Source organism: Erigeron canadensis, chromosome 8 (assembly GCF_010389155.1).
Source record: "Erigeron canadensis isolate Cc75 chromosome 8, C_canadensis_v1, whole genome shotgun sequence".
Lineage (NCBI taxonomy): Eukaryota > Viridiplantae > Streptophyta > Magnoliopsida > Asterales > Asteraceae > Erigeron > Erigeron canadensis.
In genome coordinates, this window is record NC_057768.1 from 34,117,310 (window position 1) to 34,135,002 (window position 17,693).

Here is a 17,693-nt window from a genome sequence, read left to right on the forward strand (position 1 = left end):
TTTACTTACTGACTATCCCCGTTTACTTACTAACTACGGAGTATAAGAAAAGACGATAATCGAGGCCTAGTTAATTTATTTTTGTTTCTGAAATTTGTTTAAGATTTTAAAATACCCAAACTATTTCTAATTAAAAAAAATTAAATAATGTTAAATGTATTTGACTAGAATTTACAAAGAAAAAAAGTACTCGTAAAACAGTAGTGAAAAAGTGGGGAAACAGAATAACAGACGTCAAAAGACTTCATCGCCGGATCCATCTCTCTGCAGCTCTTTCACACACACACACACACACACACACACAGACTAATTGAATCGAATAAAAAACCAGCGGCAATGGAGGTCGAATTGGAAGCGATGCTAAACGATCTTCAAAAACTCAAGTCTTCATTACCTGATTCATCGCGCCATTCTTCCATCGATCAAGTAACTTTCTTTCAACTCATTGATTACTAAATTTGCATGTAATCCGTTTGATATTTATGAAGAAATTGGCTCACATAAACCCTGGTACCTTTTTTATTTATTTATAGGATTTTTATTTAATTATATAATTATTGAGTATTTTTATTATTAATATTAAGATCGTAGTAATAAAATCAAATTGAAGCTAGTATGTGTTTAAAACTGAGGACTTGTTTGCAGCGAAGAAGCCTATATAGTTATTTCGGATAATGTGATGTTTAGTGTATATTAGTTTTATAATATAATACTAGCATGGTACCTGCGCAATGACGTGCCTTATGGTAATTTTTTGGTAATCTAAGAATGGGCGATGTGGCATAATTTGATTATTTTAAGAATACGGTGGTTGGGAAAAGCTTTATATAGTAACTGTCATAGTGCGCGTGTGATGCGGATGCATTTAGTTTGTGATTGTTTTTCAAGAAAAAGAATTTTTTCAATGTATTTGGCATATCTGGACGGCAAGAGAGATGATGACATGTCACTTTTTTAATTGGATGAAAAAGTAGTTAATGTGTCATAAAAGGTGAAGTAAGGCGACCGGGGAGGGGGGGGGGTCATCTTATGCATTATATTGAACTCGCATGCTATTCGTAAAATGTGGCTGCCACAATGACTTTCATATGTCTTATCGATATTTCTGAAGGGTTTGTCAGCTTTTTTTTCATAAATAAGTTTCAGATGGCTTTTGGTCGGTTTTGGTGATCATCACTTAAGAGGGTTGCCAGTGGTGGTCACCTCCGACAATGGTATAAGAGAGTGGGAAGGGTGTGTTGAATTTTGTATAGGCCGGGAAATTTAGGGTAATGCGACTCGTTCCTATAGGAACTCCTCAAGCTTAAAATGAGTGTGAAGGTGAATGCTTTAATTAACAGTATAGATATAAACACTAACAGCGTCCCACAGAAACGAATTGACTAGAATTCTAGATCAGTATGGAATTGCATGATGATAAGGGGTATTCAAGACCTTTTGTTTCTTTTATTCGGTTTACATCCTTCATGATGGCTGAGGGACTGGCCAGTCTGTCACTGGGTTACCCTTATTTAGTGTAATTACTTGATAAATTAAGATAGCATTAGCAGATGCTGATCCTTCTTTAGCCCTTACACAGTTACATATATCAGAATTGGCCTATTCTTGACGTTGTTAGATTATCATGATTGTATTCTAAGACAACGAATTACAAAAAAATGTTCTTAGAAGGAAAACATATTTTTTCTTGATTATCATGACTTGTGCTCTGGCAGATCATGTTGCGCGTAGAAAACCTTGGTAGTCTTGCAATGGCTGGACCAACTCGCCGTACGAAAGTCAAGGTTTTGTCTACATCTATACCAATTGTGATTAGTTTCTAATAAAATGATTCTTAACAGTAATTGATGATGCTGTTGATTTGCTGTTAGGATATGAGTGCAGAGGTTGTAGATAGCAACCCTTATAGTAGGCTCATGGCGCTGCAGAGGATGGGTATTGTGGACAACTATGAAAGAATACGGGACTTTTCAGTTGCCATAGTTGTCTGTACTGAACCCATCTTTTTCGTTTTTTTCTCTACTTTATCATTCTTTGCAGTTTGCACTAAACTGTCACTTTCTAATTTTTATTACAATCACATTATATATTTTGTTGAGTTTTGGCTTATATTTTGGTGCATCAATTTGTAATCCCTTACATCACATCTTTTACAGGGTATTGGTGGGGTGGGAAGTGTCGCTGCCGAAATGCTTACAAGATGTGGTATAGGACGTCTTTTGTTGTATGATTATGATACAGTGGAGTTGGCTAACATGAATAGGCTATTTTTTCGTCCTGACCAGGTGGGGTTAAAGTCAAAACCATTTTTTTATATTCTAATCCGCGAAAATAGTAACTTAGTTTACTATTCCTAAATAAGTTTTAGGATGCGTAAGCTGTTAATATTGCTAATATCGGTTTCATAATTTTCAGGTCGGTATGACCAAGACTGATGCTGCTGTTCAAACTTTATCTGAAATAAACCCTGATGTTGTTCTTGAGGTAATATTGCAGCAATGCTAATAAGACTAACATTGCATTATACTGCTGCCTTTGTAAATATGTCAAAGTGATTGTATGTCCACTGCAGCACAGTATCTGTCTTTACAGTTGATGTAACTAAACATATTGACCTTAAAAATTTTAACACAAATGTGTAAGAATTAGTCTTCTTTTGATAATTATGTCTAAAAGGAACAATTTTTCACACTAGCTTTGGATGTCTAAACCTTGCTATAAAACATCATGCTGAGTCGGACGGGTCCAGGTTGTTTTAATTGCCTAAGTCTGGAATTCTCGATTAGGTGGACGTATAAGTGGACTCATGAGTGTTTCATTTTAATGTATAAAATGTTTGTAGATTTAGATTATTAAGACATTTGATGATACAAATTCTATATTATATTATTTGATATTACATTTCTTAAACACTATTGTTATTTCATCTATTTACGCGGAAATGATTAGAAGCTCACCTTTATTTTTTCCCCACTATTGTCAGAGCTTTACCCTAAACATTACAACAGTTCAAGGCTTCGAAACTTTCGTTGCAAGTCTCACAAACAAATCTTTTCGTCAAGAGAAAGAAGGCACCGGAGTGGATCTTGTGTTGAGCTGTGTAGATAATTATGAAGCAAGGATGGTTGTAAATCAGGTCAGAGTTGTGCCATCCTTGTCAGATTCATTTCAACTTTTCTCACCCGTTTCTCTTTAATTTCTGTTTCCTTTATAATAGATAGTTGATGGTTGATTTTTGTCTTCTTTCTTACCGAGGGTTTTGTAGCTAACCCAGTCTTATTTTTACAGGCTTGCAATGAACTAAATCAAACTTGGATGGAGTCTGGTAAGTAAATGAATCTGTCTTTGTTTTGCCTTATTGTATGGGAAAACTACTAGTCATTTGGTAACCGAAGATTATTGAGTATGATAAAATGCTAGTATCTTTGGCTTTCAATTGGTCAGCATAAGAATGCATGACAATGAAATGTTCTAGAAATACTTTTATTGCATGGAATCCACTTTTAGTGGGGAATTTATTTTTTTCCTGCAACATTAGAAAAGATACTTTTGTAACAGCAAACCTTGCATCTCTAGACACATGTTCATATTCTGAACACATGCCTGAAACTAATTATGTTTTCAGGATGAATGGTTCCTACAATATATTTCTATTACAGTCTATCAATTTTTGGTTTTGAGGGTTTGGTATATTTTTGGGCAGGGGTGTCTGAGGATGCTGTTTCGGGTCATATACAGTTATTGATTCCTGGAGAAACTGCCTGTTTCGCTTGTGCACCTCCTTTGGTAAGTGTAATTAAGTTGTTGAGCTTTATCCATTCGCTCCTTTTTCCCTCCTGGTTGTCGTTGTACATTTTATGAATCAGCTGAAAAGTAATTTTTTTCTTGTTCAGGTTGTTGCATCTGGGGTGGATGAACGTACACTTAAGCGTGAAGGAGTTTGTGCTGCATCTTTGCCTACTACTATGGTGAGGAATGCCCTTGTCACCCATCAACTGCTTTGTTCCTTATGTCTATGTATCATTAATCCTTTCCTTCTTTTAAAGCTAATATTTGGCAGCTTATTCATCGTTGCTCATTCAAATATCTATTATTATTGCACGTGAAAAGTTTTATTGTAAAGTTTTTTTTTCGTTTCGGCTAACATTTCATATTATTTGGCAGGGGGTTGTTGCTGGGCTTTTAGTCCAGAACACACTAAAGTTCTTGCTGAAATTTGGACAAGTCTCGCCATACTTGGTAAATAGTGCACAACTCTCTCTTTCCTCTCTGTGCACCCTTGTGTGTGTAATGTTCTGTAGTATTTTACTTGCTAATATTGTTTACTGTTATATCCTAGATTCTGCTTACCAAGCCATGTTAATTGTTTGCATTAATTATCTCAAGACTGTTCAAGGTGGGTAATATTGTGTATATGAACTCACTAGTCACCAGTGACGGACTTGAAATTTTTAAAACTATATATATACTTGTTAAGTGTATTTCTTACGAGTGATGTTTAAAATTATGTATACTTGTATATCTATCATCGTGTATTTAGTGATTTAGTATCGAGAATTTTTTAATGAAATAGATAAGAGGTAAAGATAATCAGCAAGCTTTTAGTGAAAAAGATTAAAAAAAAAGTAAAAAAGTAGAGCATGGAGGATTTGAACTCCGGCCGAAGAAACCTGGAAACACATTATATCATAAGCCTTGATCCATGCCCCCACTAAGTTCCGCCTATGGTCACCACCCATGATATTGGCAACCACCAATTATCATATGCAAATAGTTCTTTGGGCTTCACATATATTTTTTGGTTATATAATCAGGGGTACAATGCACTCAAGGATTACTTCCCAACAATGGCAATGAAGCCAAACCCTCAATGTTCAAATGGACCTTGCCTAGAACGCCAGGTAAATTGATATCATGGAGTCTTCCTTGAGTTTCTGTTTGATACGTGAAATATTTTTAAAGGTGTTGGTTTCTTTCTGATGCTATAATAAACATTCCTCATTCTGCAGAAAGAATACATGCTCATAAAGCCTGCAAGGGATGCAGCTGCCAAAGCAAAGATGGAGGAAGAACGATCAACAATAGAAATCCCAATTCATGCAGATAATGAATGGAATATAAGGTAAATTACAGTGTTACACCAATGTTTTTCGAATACCATTTTCATGACGTTTATTTGATTGAACTGCTGATTAGAGGTGGCCAGGTTGGTGATTGGGTACTGGGCAGGTTGACCGCCAAGCACAAAATTCTCTAATTTTTAAATAGTTATACATAAGTAATGCGTTATCTATGATTACACAAATCCATAAAATGATTCACAAGGCTGTGTGCATTAATTATAGACCGCGGTTAATTTGCAACTCATTAAGCTCTTTCGCCTTTTAGGAGTTATTTTTGATTTGATCCACATGAGATAAAGACAACCTACATTCACGCATAAGTAATAAATTACATTCAAATGGGTTTTTTTTGGATATTTCAGTGTAAAGTTTGTGTTCTTGACAAGTAATTGATCTTATTTGTAATCTGTTTCTTTCAGCGTTGTTGATGATTGTGAAGTTGAGGTCAAAAATTCCCAAAGTTCAGGTTAGCTCATTCTACCATTAACTAATCCCTGAAATCCTGGACGGAGATCACTAGGCTAGAAATATACAAAAGTTTACTGTAATTACATGCTGACTTTTCATAACTTGTGTAAAAATCTCAAAGATATGAACATCTATTAATAGAATGAAGAAAAGTATAGGAATGAGTTTGAGTTCAAACTGTTTGATGGACTCAAGCACTCTTTGTAGATACCAACTTTTATCAATTTGAGGAAAAACATTTTTGAGGGGTGACAAAATGGAAGTGAAGTTTTGGTAATGGCTAAAACATGTCTCCTATAAGACCATCATTATCAGTGAACCATATAAGAGATCGTCTATTATAATATTGAAAGAAATGAAATTGTACTGCGAACTCTCACGAACCTATTTACAAAACGAGCCAAGTTTGTCTAAGATTGTGCCACATGCCCATTTTTCATTGGATTCACATTTATAATATTTAAATTATCTACATTTAATTTCACATTTATATGTTTTTCATCAGTATCTTTCATTCTAAAAGCTTTTCTAAAAATATGAAAATGTATTATTTTTTGTTTTTCTTTTACGAACATTTTGACATATAATTCATTTAAAACGGACCTATTTGAAAAAAAAAAATTCTAAATATAAAAAAATTATGTGTTTAGATTTTTAAAGGCAAAATAAAATTATAGCATTTTTAATTATTTATATTGAAATATGTTTTAAGATTATTCAAAACATAAACAAATTAAGTTAGTTTATAACAATAATTCATTTTAATATGATAAGATAATAAATCATATTAATATAATAAACAATTGGTGTAGGTTGGGTTGAGGATGTGAGTGGATATTTGAGTTAGATTGGATTGTATAGGTGGATGAGAGAGAAATTAATTTTTAATTAAAGATTGGATTGGGTTGGTTCACTGATGTGGGTAGTCTAAACAACAGTTTCAAATGGTCAAACAATTCTATATTCATGAACTAATCTACTTGTTCTATATTTTTTTTTTCTTAAATGTTGATACATCTCTTTTTATGCTTGCAGATGCACTACCAGAAGGTCTTGTCCATGAGCTACCGAATGCAGATGTGTATCAACAGCCAACGGTCTCAAAAGAAACGTTGGACACTGTAGATGACCTTGAAGATCTCAAAAGGCAACTCGAGGCACTTAATGCCGCCTAGTTTTGTGATTTCAATAGCCAAATCAAGTGTGATAAAGCATGAAAAATTTAGGCATGTTCCCAGTTTTCGTCTAGGAGTTACTTTGACTTGTTTTAAAATTTTTGAACTTTGACAGCATTTTTTTTTTGCTACTCCTTGTTTACATTCTGAACCAGTGACATTCGCCTAAAATAGAAGAAAAAGCAACAAAGTTTACTTATATATATTTTAAAAAACTGACCGGTTAATATTTGTATTGTGAGAGTACTATTGCTATATGACTACATCAATTGCAGTATGATGTTTGTCATACAACAAGACAGAAGAACAAAATAATAATAATTTATACAGTAGTAATTATTTACATCACATAAGAACAAAACTTGTTTATATATGTAGTACGAATAAGAATAGGAGATATGACTAGAAGAATATGTTTCATGCTATGCCATGATGACCAGATTGCTATGAAGATTCACCAAACACTATACTAATTTTATGTCTGGTCATGTTGCTTGAGAAGAGAGAGTATTTTTTGAATTTTCCTTTTCAAGTAATGGATTTTCTGAATCATTATGATATCCACGTATGTGGAATCAACGGAGGTTAAAATGATTTGATGAGTATAGCGGCATAAGCAATTTTTCTTAATAACGGCCAAATAAAAGTTTTATTACTCCAAACTGAAATCCATAAACACGAGTTTACAAAACTCCATGATATAGAAAAAAAAAAGAAAAATGACATTCTGAAACACTAAAGCTAATACATCAAATCAAACCTTTTCCACTGTGACAAAGTTCAATCCGAATCTTTGGATCAGTTCTTGACTCACAAGAAGCCCAACTATTTAATTTCCTCAATAACCTTTGACGTCCTGGGGCACCGCGTTATTTAGGAAAGTAAAATAAGCGTGAGTTTGTATTTGTTGAGTTATTTGACGAAGACCAAGCCTTTTGACTTCGATATAAACAACTTAAGCAGATTCTTCTCGTGACTAAATCTGAATCTTTCCTAGACCACTCTCAAGATGTTACCGATTGAGATTCCATCTTGTATCTCTTGTAAAAGTGTCAGGTCTTATGACCATAAGACTAGCTAACTACCTTAGGTCGGTGCCAACCCCATTCTTGGAGCTCGGCGTTCTTCCTCTTCCTCTCTTCTTGCGTTGGCACGAGCTCGGCGTGGAGCTCTTCCTTCCTGGCCCTTCCTCCCAGCGCCGAGTGAAGACGAGTAAGTGTGGGTCCCAAATGCAACGTAAACAAAAAAAAAACAACTTTTTTTTGAACTTTGAATGAAACGGTTGGATTTGTTTTTTTGTTTTTGTGTTTTTTTTCTTTTCCACCATTTATTTAAACAACACTACTCACTCTTTCAAAAACACACCCACACACACATTACTCTTTCAAACAACAAACACACACATATACTCTTTCGAATCCTTTCTCAATCTTCACCTAATGATGTCTCGAAATAACGAAAATGCAAACCAAAATTAACCCTTGCAGGATTTGTGACAACAAATTCTCGATTACCCGCAACCGACAATGTCATCAACCAATCAAAGCCAAACAAGCCACCCTTCTGGCTTCTCCAAGGCTCCAACCCGCCCCCTATGGGTCCCCCGACAAGTTATATGGTTAACCCATTTTCACAACCATTTTATAACACCATGAACTACAACCCAATTATGGGTAACAATTGGAACGATACTCAAAGAATGACATTAGCTCAAGCTCAAATGGCGTTTGAATTTCAAGTACAACAACAACAACAAAACCCTGAAAATGCACACGAGGCCAGCGTCGCATCGGCTGATGATAAAAAAGAAGTACAAACAGTGGGTCATGCAGGGCAGAGAAGGCGGGGCAAACAACCGGCAGAGAAAAGAAATTGAGAGGATGATGATGCGGAGTTGTTGGCGAAATGTTGGGTGCATTATTCGCAGGACCCGATCATGGGTAAAAGTCAAACGGATGCCATTTTTTAGAATAAAGTGTTAGCAATGTTCAACAAGGAAACGAGATACGACTCTCGTACCAAAAGCCAAATTCATGGCAAATGGAGCAAGATTAAAAAGGAGGTTAAGGAATTTGGCGCGACTTACAAGAAGGTTACCGAGCACGGTCGACAAAGCGGGACGGATGCCAAACAGGTGTCCCAAGAGGTCATAGACATGTACAAGAAACAAATATGGGAGAAACATTGGCATTACCAGAAGTGCTTTGAGCATCTTCAAATTGTGGTCAATTTTTGGAACGACAACGCCTCGACGAGTAGGCAACTGGCTCCAACAGTAGATTTGACTGCCGATGATTCACCACGTGGTGCGACTCCAAATCCAACGGGACCCTCATTTAAAGGGTTATATGGTGAGGACCCGATTAGGTGACCAGTGGGTCGCAACGTAAGCTGTAGGTTGTCTAGTTCGTCCGATGCAATATCTAACCGGTCATCGGGTTTGAAAGCGGCCCAAAGTATTACTGCGTATGTTCGAATGCAACAGGATGCTTTGGAACAAGCCTAGGTTAGGGATGCCATGAAGTTTTTGTCCAAACCAATACCAACGGGTTTGTTGAGGAAAGATTTGAAGGCGCACATGTCATATCGAAAATACTTGCAAGAAAAGTTTGGGAGCAGGTTTTATGCCGAAGCCGGCGACGACGAGGAGGACGAGTAGTTTTATGTAGTTTTAATAATGTAGTTTTAGTTTTAGTTGTAATGTTTTAATTTTATCTAGTTTTAATTTTAATTGTAATGTTTGAATTATGTAATTTGTTTCAATTTTAGTTGTAATGTGTTTTATTTTTATTAATGTAATGTTTTTTTTAATAAAATTAACTTTATGTTATTTTAAGATAAATATAAAATATAAATAAATAAAAGTTGTGGAAGAGATGAGGAGTGAGGAAGAGGTAGGGTTGGTAGTGAGTGAGGAAGAAATGATTTAGGAGGGAGAAAAAATGATGTGACAGTGAGGAAAATGTGAAGATGAGACTAAGGTTGACAGAGACCTTAATGATGATTAAAATAATTGATATATTAATCTACCAGATATATTAACTTTGAAATATTTGTATTTAAACATCAATGGAGACCACTTTTACTACCTTAAATGATGATTAAAATAATTTATATATTAGTCTACTATGTATATTAAATTTGACATATTTGTATTTAGACATATCGTTTATTTGAAACATAAACCATTGTTAAGGTCGGGAAATGTGATATCCTCAGACATTGTAACTTTCATAGATTTTTTTTTTAAGCTGAATTTCGTTAGAAACTTTGTGTTACGATTTGACAGCAAGAGGTCTAGCATACGTTGTCTAAACCGCATCTGCGCTAGAGAGCTGAAGCAGAAATGCATATTTCAAATACTAGATCGGGGAACACCCCATACTAATCCATCCGAAGGCACGCCAATTAATAGAGGTAAACCCTTGCCTCCTTAAAGATTCGAGCTTAGGGTTATCAGACCCACACTTCTTCATGTGGGACTACTTTTGCCACTATGTAATTATCATAGATTATATACTTGTATTTTGATAATTATTTAAGAAAAGGATCTAGATATGAACAAATGATTTTTTCTATTAAACATATAATTTTAGGTACAAAACTCAATTAAAATAGTCAAACCAGGAGATGTAGGCAAAAATGAGCTCTTCACCACAATCACTAGGCATTTTATCAGGTTTTTTATATTTTTTTTAATACTTTTACGGTTAAGGTCTGAAAAAAGTGGTGCTTAATTTGTTGATTCCATTATGTATCTATCTATGTACTTTTTTGGACTGTTTTATAACTTGCTAGCCATCTTTATAATTAGGGATTAATATCCAGAAATGTAATAAACTTTGGACAAATATCTATAGTGTGAAATAATTAAAGTTGTGTTCAATGTATGTTATCAATATTTATCATCTTTAAATTATGTGTATTGTATGTAAGAAAATGTATCCGACCAATCAGAATCTAACAAGTGGCTATATATGGTTGTCATGCATGCATTCTTACATACAATACACATAATTTAAAAATAATTACATACAATGAACACAACTTTAGTTAATTCACACTATAGATTTTCGTCCAAAGTTTGTTACATTTCAAGATACTTATCTCTTATAATTAATATATTCTTTTGCATTTTAAAAAAAAGTGTGCTTCATTGGCTATACGAACATATAATACCTCAATGTTAAACAACATTCGTCATAAATGACTTAACAAGAAAAATATGTCAAACAATACAACAAAGATCAATCAAAAATTGTATTATAGGACGTTGACTTAAATTTATTCAAGTCTTGAGTAATTATTTCTTCCACTATTTCCCCATTTAAAAAAAATGGTTATATATATAGACGTACAATAGAGCTTTCCTTTAGTCGTCGTCACCACCTTCTTCCTAATTCTCTTTCTCTCTCTCTCACAAAAAAAAAAAAAAACATAAAAAAATGGAAAATGATCACAAGGAATTACAACTTCTTCCTACAGTACCATTACCATACACCACACCCTCTTACTCACGTGCCTCACCATGGCCGTCCGATTTCATCACTTTCAAATCACTACTGCAGGATGATGCACCATCTCCTTCCCTGGACTTGCAACTTTCCATAACCATCAAACCACCACCACAAGAAAGTGAGGTGGCAGCGGCGGAGAGCGCGTACGCGCGGCGCGTGATGGAGATGACGAGGCGGGAAATGGAAATGGCTCAGTTGGAATTCGCACGTGCCAGGCACATGTGGGAGAGGGCACGTGAGGAAGTGGAGATGGTTGAAAAGATGAAGGAAAATGCCATGCGCATGACTAGTGGTAATTCGTGTATGGAAATTACTTGTCAAGCTTGTAGAAGAAAATTTACACCGAATTAATTGATCCATTTTATTATGTATAATAATTAATTAATTTTTATTTATAAATTAAATTAGTATTTTATTTTTTTTCGAACATTTAGTCGGAATGCAACATTAGAGAAACCTCACCGTATAATGGTGAAACCTTGCACGTATCCTAGACAACGAGATGTTTACTATGTATGAGCCGTTACAAGTCTTCGGGGGAAAAAACCTCAAAACTTATCATCCCTAAGGATCAAACTGATCAAGACCTTAATTGGGTAAAACCTGTAAAGTATTTTGTTGAATATATATTCAGTTGATGATTTAATTAGTGATAATTATGTTTTTTTACAATATATATCAAGTTTATAAATATGTTTAATTAACGAAACTAGTTGGAGTTACAACTGACTCGGGTTGGGAACTTGAATTTCTTCTTCGTAATCAAGATTTTTTTAGGACTTTTCGAAGGAGATAGATTCTAATAAAAGCTACATTGTTCGACCAAATTCTTTTTTTTTTTTTCAAGGAAAAACTTCAGCCAAAAAGCTCCGATATGTCTTCAAAATTGGTTATCAAAGAAATTAACATCATAAAAAGCTAATTATAAAACAAGCATTTCTTGAAATAATCTACGAACATATAGAGTAACAACGTAAGATAGTTTTTTATTCATTCTTAGGAAAAGGACGAACTGTTTGCAATTAATCATGTAGTGAAGAATCATTGCAGTATATATCTTCATGTTTCTTGTTTTGTTTTGTTTTTATATGTGTAAGAAGTGATATGCATGATGGCAACGTGTTTCGTTTGAAACCTTTTCATATATATGCGATATTGCGAGTTGAATATCGATGGATAGAAAGGAATCATTCTGTCTTGTGACATAAGGTAGGATATATTACTAAGACAATTAAGTCTTTTGGTTTTTGAGTTTGTAATCATACGAATAAGAATCAAAATGTATATATTATTTGATTTGATTTATCTTATTTTATATACATGATCTTAATTATAGATGTCATGATATTCGTACAATCGTACATACATAAATGTTTTTTTTTTTTTAGCTCACATTCATACAATGAATATATATGATCCTTAATTTGATTCTTTTATAACTCTCATGTAATATCACGAAGTGCTCATCTAGTGGTAAAATGTTTGTTTACTTCTATATATAGGTTAGACAAGGTCTAAGGCCCCTTTCCTCTATTTTTATATTTAGGTTTAATGTTTTAGATTTTAGACTTTTATGTCATATGTTATTATTACTATATAAGGGTAACAAATATGCCCAAAAAAACAAATAGGCAAATAAACTTCATGGCTCATGAGTGACCTTTAGAAAAAAAAAAATCACACAAATGAAGTTCAAGGAAAAAACGGGAAAAAAAAAACTAACTACATACAAATCGAAAAATCCAAGATTTTTACTTTCATTTCCAACAACGAGTTAGTAATTACTAGTATATCTTAATTCTATGAAATACTTTCTCCTAAAAATGGTACAAAGTTTTGCTTCTTTGCGTTTTTTTTTTCACATAACAACTTAGTATATAAGAGGAACTACTTTTTTTCCTAATTTTTGTGTTTACTTTAATATAATACGTTAATCAACAAGGCCCCCAAAATTTATCTCACTTAAGGGCTCCAAAAAACTTAAGCCAGCACTGAAGATGTGTAAGGGAAAATATTCGAACCGGCCGTGGCAAATAAACCCAATTAGGCCCTTACATCCAGGTTAAAAAATACTCTCGCTATCTTCAGATAATTTGAATAGGGAAAAATCTCCTTCAGATAATTAAGGTGCCTCGCGCTAATTAGTGATTATCATCTTGGACCTCTTTTCTAGAGTTCGATCTCATGTTTGAATTTTCCTAGGTATAATCTTGAAGACAATCGGCCAGAAAACAAGAAATGATTATGGGATATATATATATATTCAATTCCGGTTATGTTGCGTACATTTTAGTCAAAAATAACTCGCTTTTCATAAGTAATTTGAATGAGGATCAAAAACCTTATTTGTTTACGTGTTTGTATCATGTAGTAATAGTCAAAGCAATATAATGAGTTTTGCAATAATTTGTTAATAATCAAGTGAAAATCTATACAATTTGAACTTTTTTCAACTTGATAGTACAAAGTTTGTTTCATATAAAAATTACAAGGAAGTTTACTAGTGACTGTCCCAAAAATCGTAAAAGGCCTAATGATTAACTCAAATAATATTATATTTGAGCCACATGGAATGATGGAACCCATATAGGGAAAAATCTACATATGTCATATGAGATAGGAACAATAATGATTGACCATTTGACTGACTTGTATCTTGTCACTGCATCCAAAACCTTAAGTTCCACTACATCCATAATTGTCCTTCCTTCAACAAATGAATAACACCACTTTTGGTGCATCTTTTCAAAATTTTGAACACTTTGAGACTTGAAAAAAAGGAAACACAAAAAAGTAAAAGCTTGAGTGTAAGACAAGTTGAAATGTGTTAGAATGTACAGTAGTACATAGATTGTGTTGGCTATAGATATAGATCGGCAAATGCATAAAAAGCATACATACATTGAGCTCTCTGGTTACCAAATGAAATATTGGTTCCTGATAATGTTCCATATATAATGGTAAATGACAAACCCAGAAGCATACTTAATTATGTTGTATTATATTGGAACATATATGGTATATAAATACTAGGAGTACTAATAGAATTGAAGTCACTCTAGCCTTAATTGATTTTGATTAATTTCATCAGTTAAATCGTAGTATAACAAATTATCGATAGATCTTAGGTTTGATTCTGGAAGCAGCTGAAAAGATGGAGATATATGATGGGATCGATGTGACTAAATTAAAGCAAGATGGGTTTATATATAGATTCACCATAACAAAAAGCAAAAACTAACACAATACATAATTAATGGTTCTCTCTCACTCTCACTCACTCACAAAGTATACATATATATACAGCTTATTTTGTTTTCACCTTGTTAGCTTTTAGCAGTACCATCAACCAAACACCCACTACCCTTGTCTCCCTAGCTAGCTGGGATTATATATTTACTAATTGAATTCCCTCCAAACACTAAAAGATATATACGTACTCATCATCCCTTGATCCTATAATAGCTACCTTTTCTGAGACTGAAACAATGCATGTGTAAATAAATGGATACAAATATATATATTCCATTCAAGATATTAATATCTGGTACGTGTTATAGGAAATTAAACAACCAGTCTACATGTGTACGTGTCTTTTTCTTTTTTGTTTTTTTGTATTTTAAAGATCAATTTCAAAAGTCCTTAATTACTAGCTAATTATTTATGATGATATACAATTGATATTCTGTCTAGAACTAATTAGCTAGGATTTCATCAGATATATTTAACTAGAATTAAGGAAGAGTATCTGTGAACGTAGCTAACTATGGACGGACGAATGTCTATAATATGTGAAAAAAGTAAAGTTGTATTCATTGTATGTATTAACTTTTAAATTTTGTCTATTGTATATACCCAACTAATTAAAACTTAACCTTACAAGTGACAGCTTATATGGTTGCCACATATACCCAAATACATATGAGCTTATATGGTTGTCACATCTTACAAGTGAAAAGATTCGAAAGTTATTACATACAATGAACACAAATTTAGCTTTTTTTTCCACCCTCTCCATAGTTAGTTAGATTCACGGACACTAATGCGTTAACCAAAAAGTTAGTTGTTTAGCAACCCTTAACTAAAAAGGCAATTTCCAGGCCCTAAACATATATGTGATTTCTTTGACCATTGGTCACGTACAATCTCTTCTTTTGGTTCTTTCCCTTCTTTTCTCTCAAACACATACATAGCGGTGGCTCTAAATCTCTAATTGTATCCGATTCAATATTTTAAGTGAAATGTCAAATTGATTAATTAAAACTGAAAGTGATTACACGCCTTTAGAGATTACAATCTGATTGTTTTGTTCCTTTAGTGCATATCCCTAACACACAACATTATTTGTTATGGGTAGGATATATAGACAGAAATTCAACATCTATTATCACAAAATATCAAGAAGCTAATTTCCTCTAAGATCGATCGATATTATGGGTACCTAGCAAGCCAGCTTTGAAAATGGCCTATTCATTTGTCACTATCACTATACATGTGCTCTCTATCAGATCATTTGGTGGTCAAAGTCAAACTACATAATTCCAATAATTATTTGTTTTCAGTTATATGGAAATCAAAAGGAAGATTAGTTAACTAATACTACTAAATGCTAGTGTTTAGTTAGTTTCATTGCAATATTGCATTCAAATGTGTACGTACATATATATATTTAACTATGTCCATTTCATTCCGTCGCTGTTCAATTTAGTACAAACAAGTCAGCATAGATAGTGGAGATAGAAAATTACAATCTACTCATATCTATGCAGCAATAAAATATGTAAATCTATGATGTTAATTACTCGTATACAAGTCACATGTAATGGTAATATTTGTCTTGCATGTACTCCCTTATGGGAAGAGTCATACAATAGAACTGCAACGATTAATGTAATATTATTTCCTTTTTTTGGCCAATCTATATAGTTCATAACTTCATATGTTCCAACTTCCAAAGTAATGATTCATATTACTTTTCTAAAATAAGTGTTCATTTCCAAGTTTTAATGAATTGATAACACTTTTAAAAGGTAAAAAGATGAGTTCATATTGCCATATATATTGGTTGAATAACGTCTTCTTCAAAACTATATGTTAGTTTTAATTAATTATAATGGACATTCAACTTAGAAGAAGGTAGGAGTAAAAGAGAGTTTGAGACCCTTTCAAGTTAGGTAGTTCTTATTATAACTCAGTGGTTGATCATCAGTTTTATATGCTGGAGGTCTCGAGTTCGAGATATAAGAAGAACATTGAAAGGAACTTCACAATAAAATCCTCCAATAAAGAAGGTTGAATCCTACAGAGGGGCAGAGTTTTATCCCAATTAAATGTCATGCCTTCAGGCGGTTTAGTTGAGAATTTCTCCTCCTACTAGGTATTGAGGGTGAGGGGCTCTCTAACACGGATCCGATTACGACAACGTAAGCTAGCTAGATCCCCTGTTGCGAGCAAATAATTCACACATTAAAAAAAAATCCGTTCAAGTTAGAATCTTTAATCAATCAAAATATTTCAAATTAAATATGGTTAAAGGTCTACTGATAAATAAAAATCAAGAAAACAATATTTTAAATTGCTTCTCTCAAACTACCATTATCGTTGATCCATTTATTGGATCAAGCAATATAATATTCAAAAAAATGAAGTATGTAAGCGATTAGTAATGAACTAGCCTCACAAACAACCTAAAATTGTAAAAAAAAAAAAAACATGCCAATTGTCACAATTTAAATGGTGGTTGGATATATAATTTTAATATATATATATATATATATATAGTTTTACACCTTGTTAGTTTTTATTATTATCTTATATATAAACATGATATTTTATAGTTTTTTTATGGACGTTTTGACATAAGTTTTATTAGAAACTAAGCTATTTTAAGAAATATATATTTTTTAAGTATTTTAATTTTGTATTTTCTTATAGGTCTTTTTTTATTTATTTATAAGACTATTATAAAATGGTTTATGTTGAGTTGTGAATATGAGTAAAAAGTTTGAGTTAGATTGGATTGTATAGGTGAAAATTTTTTTTTTAATTTTTAATTAAAAAATAGGTTGAGTTGGTAGTCTTAAAATCTAAAAATTTTACATATTAGGGTCTGTACGAGTAAAGCCTTCGCTTTTTGGTATAAAAAATGAAAAATAAAAAATCTTGTAGGGACGCTAGTTAAGAAGTAAAGCCATGGCATTTTTGTTTTTCATATTTGGACACATTCTGTTGCCATGGTAATTAGTGATTTGTCTCGGTTTCGAACATTTGATGTCGATGTATACAACACTTGCCAGTTGCCACAATGATTGGAGTGAAAAGGTAACCCACTGGTAAAATTTTTGACCATAATCACAACTACTAGTATTCCTATTATTTATTTTTGTAACAAAAACAAAAGCATATATGCA

General features: G+C 33.1%; 2 protein-coding genes across 2 annotated transcripts; both read left to right on the forward strand.

Annotated features, from left to right (window-relative positions):
* Nucleotides 1–202: 202 nt before the first annotated feature.
* LOC122578222 (ubiquitin-like modifier-activating enzyme 5) lies at nt 203–6,993 on the forward strand. Its single transcript, XM_043750132.1, has 14 exons — nt 203–426; nt 1,716–1,784; nt 1,872–1,985; nt 2,157–2,285; nt 2,416–2,484; nt 2,984–3,136; nt 3,289–3,325; nt 3,704–3,786; nt 3,894–3,968; nt 4,165–4,239; nt 4,815–4,901; nt 5,010–5,122; nt 5,543–5,589; nt 6,627–6,993. The coding sequence occupies exons 1-14, from the start codon at nt 337–339 to the stop codon at nt 6,764–6,766; spliced, it is 1,281 nt and encodes a 426-aa protein (XP_043606067.1). The 5' UTR covers nt 203–336; the 3' UTR covers nt 6,767–6,993.
* Nucleotides 6,994–11,211: 4,218 nt separating this feature from the next.
* LOC122610685 (protein indeterminate-domain 14-like) lies at nt 11,212–11,634 on the forward strand. The gene has a single exon (XM_043783654.1). It carries the CDS (start codon nt 11,212–11,214, stop codon nt 11,632–11,634), a length of 423 nt encoding a protein of 140 aa, XP_043639589.1.
* Nucleotides 11,635–17,693: the final 6,059 nt, after the last annotated feature.

Coding starts and splice junctions, on each gene's coding strand:
- LOC122578222 (XM_043750132.1), top strand. CDS start 337: ATGGAGGTCGAATTGGAAGCGATGCTAAACGATCTTCAAAAACTCAAG. Junction 1,785..1,871: donor CTCGCCGTACGAAAGTCAAG/GTTTTGTCTACA, acceptor ATTTGCTGTTAG/GATATGAGTGCAGAGGTTGT. Junction 4,902..5,009: donor GACCTTGCCTAGAACGCCAG/GTAAATTGATAT, acceptor CTCATTCTGCAG/AAAGAATACATGCTCATAAA.
- LOC122610685 (XM_043783654.1), top strand. CDS start 11,212: ATGGAAAATGATCACAAGGAATTACAACTTCTTCCTACAGTACCATTA.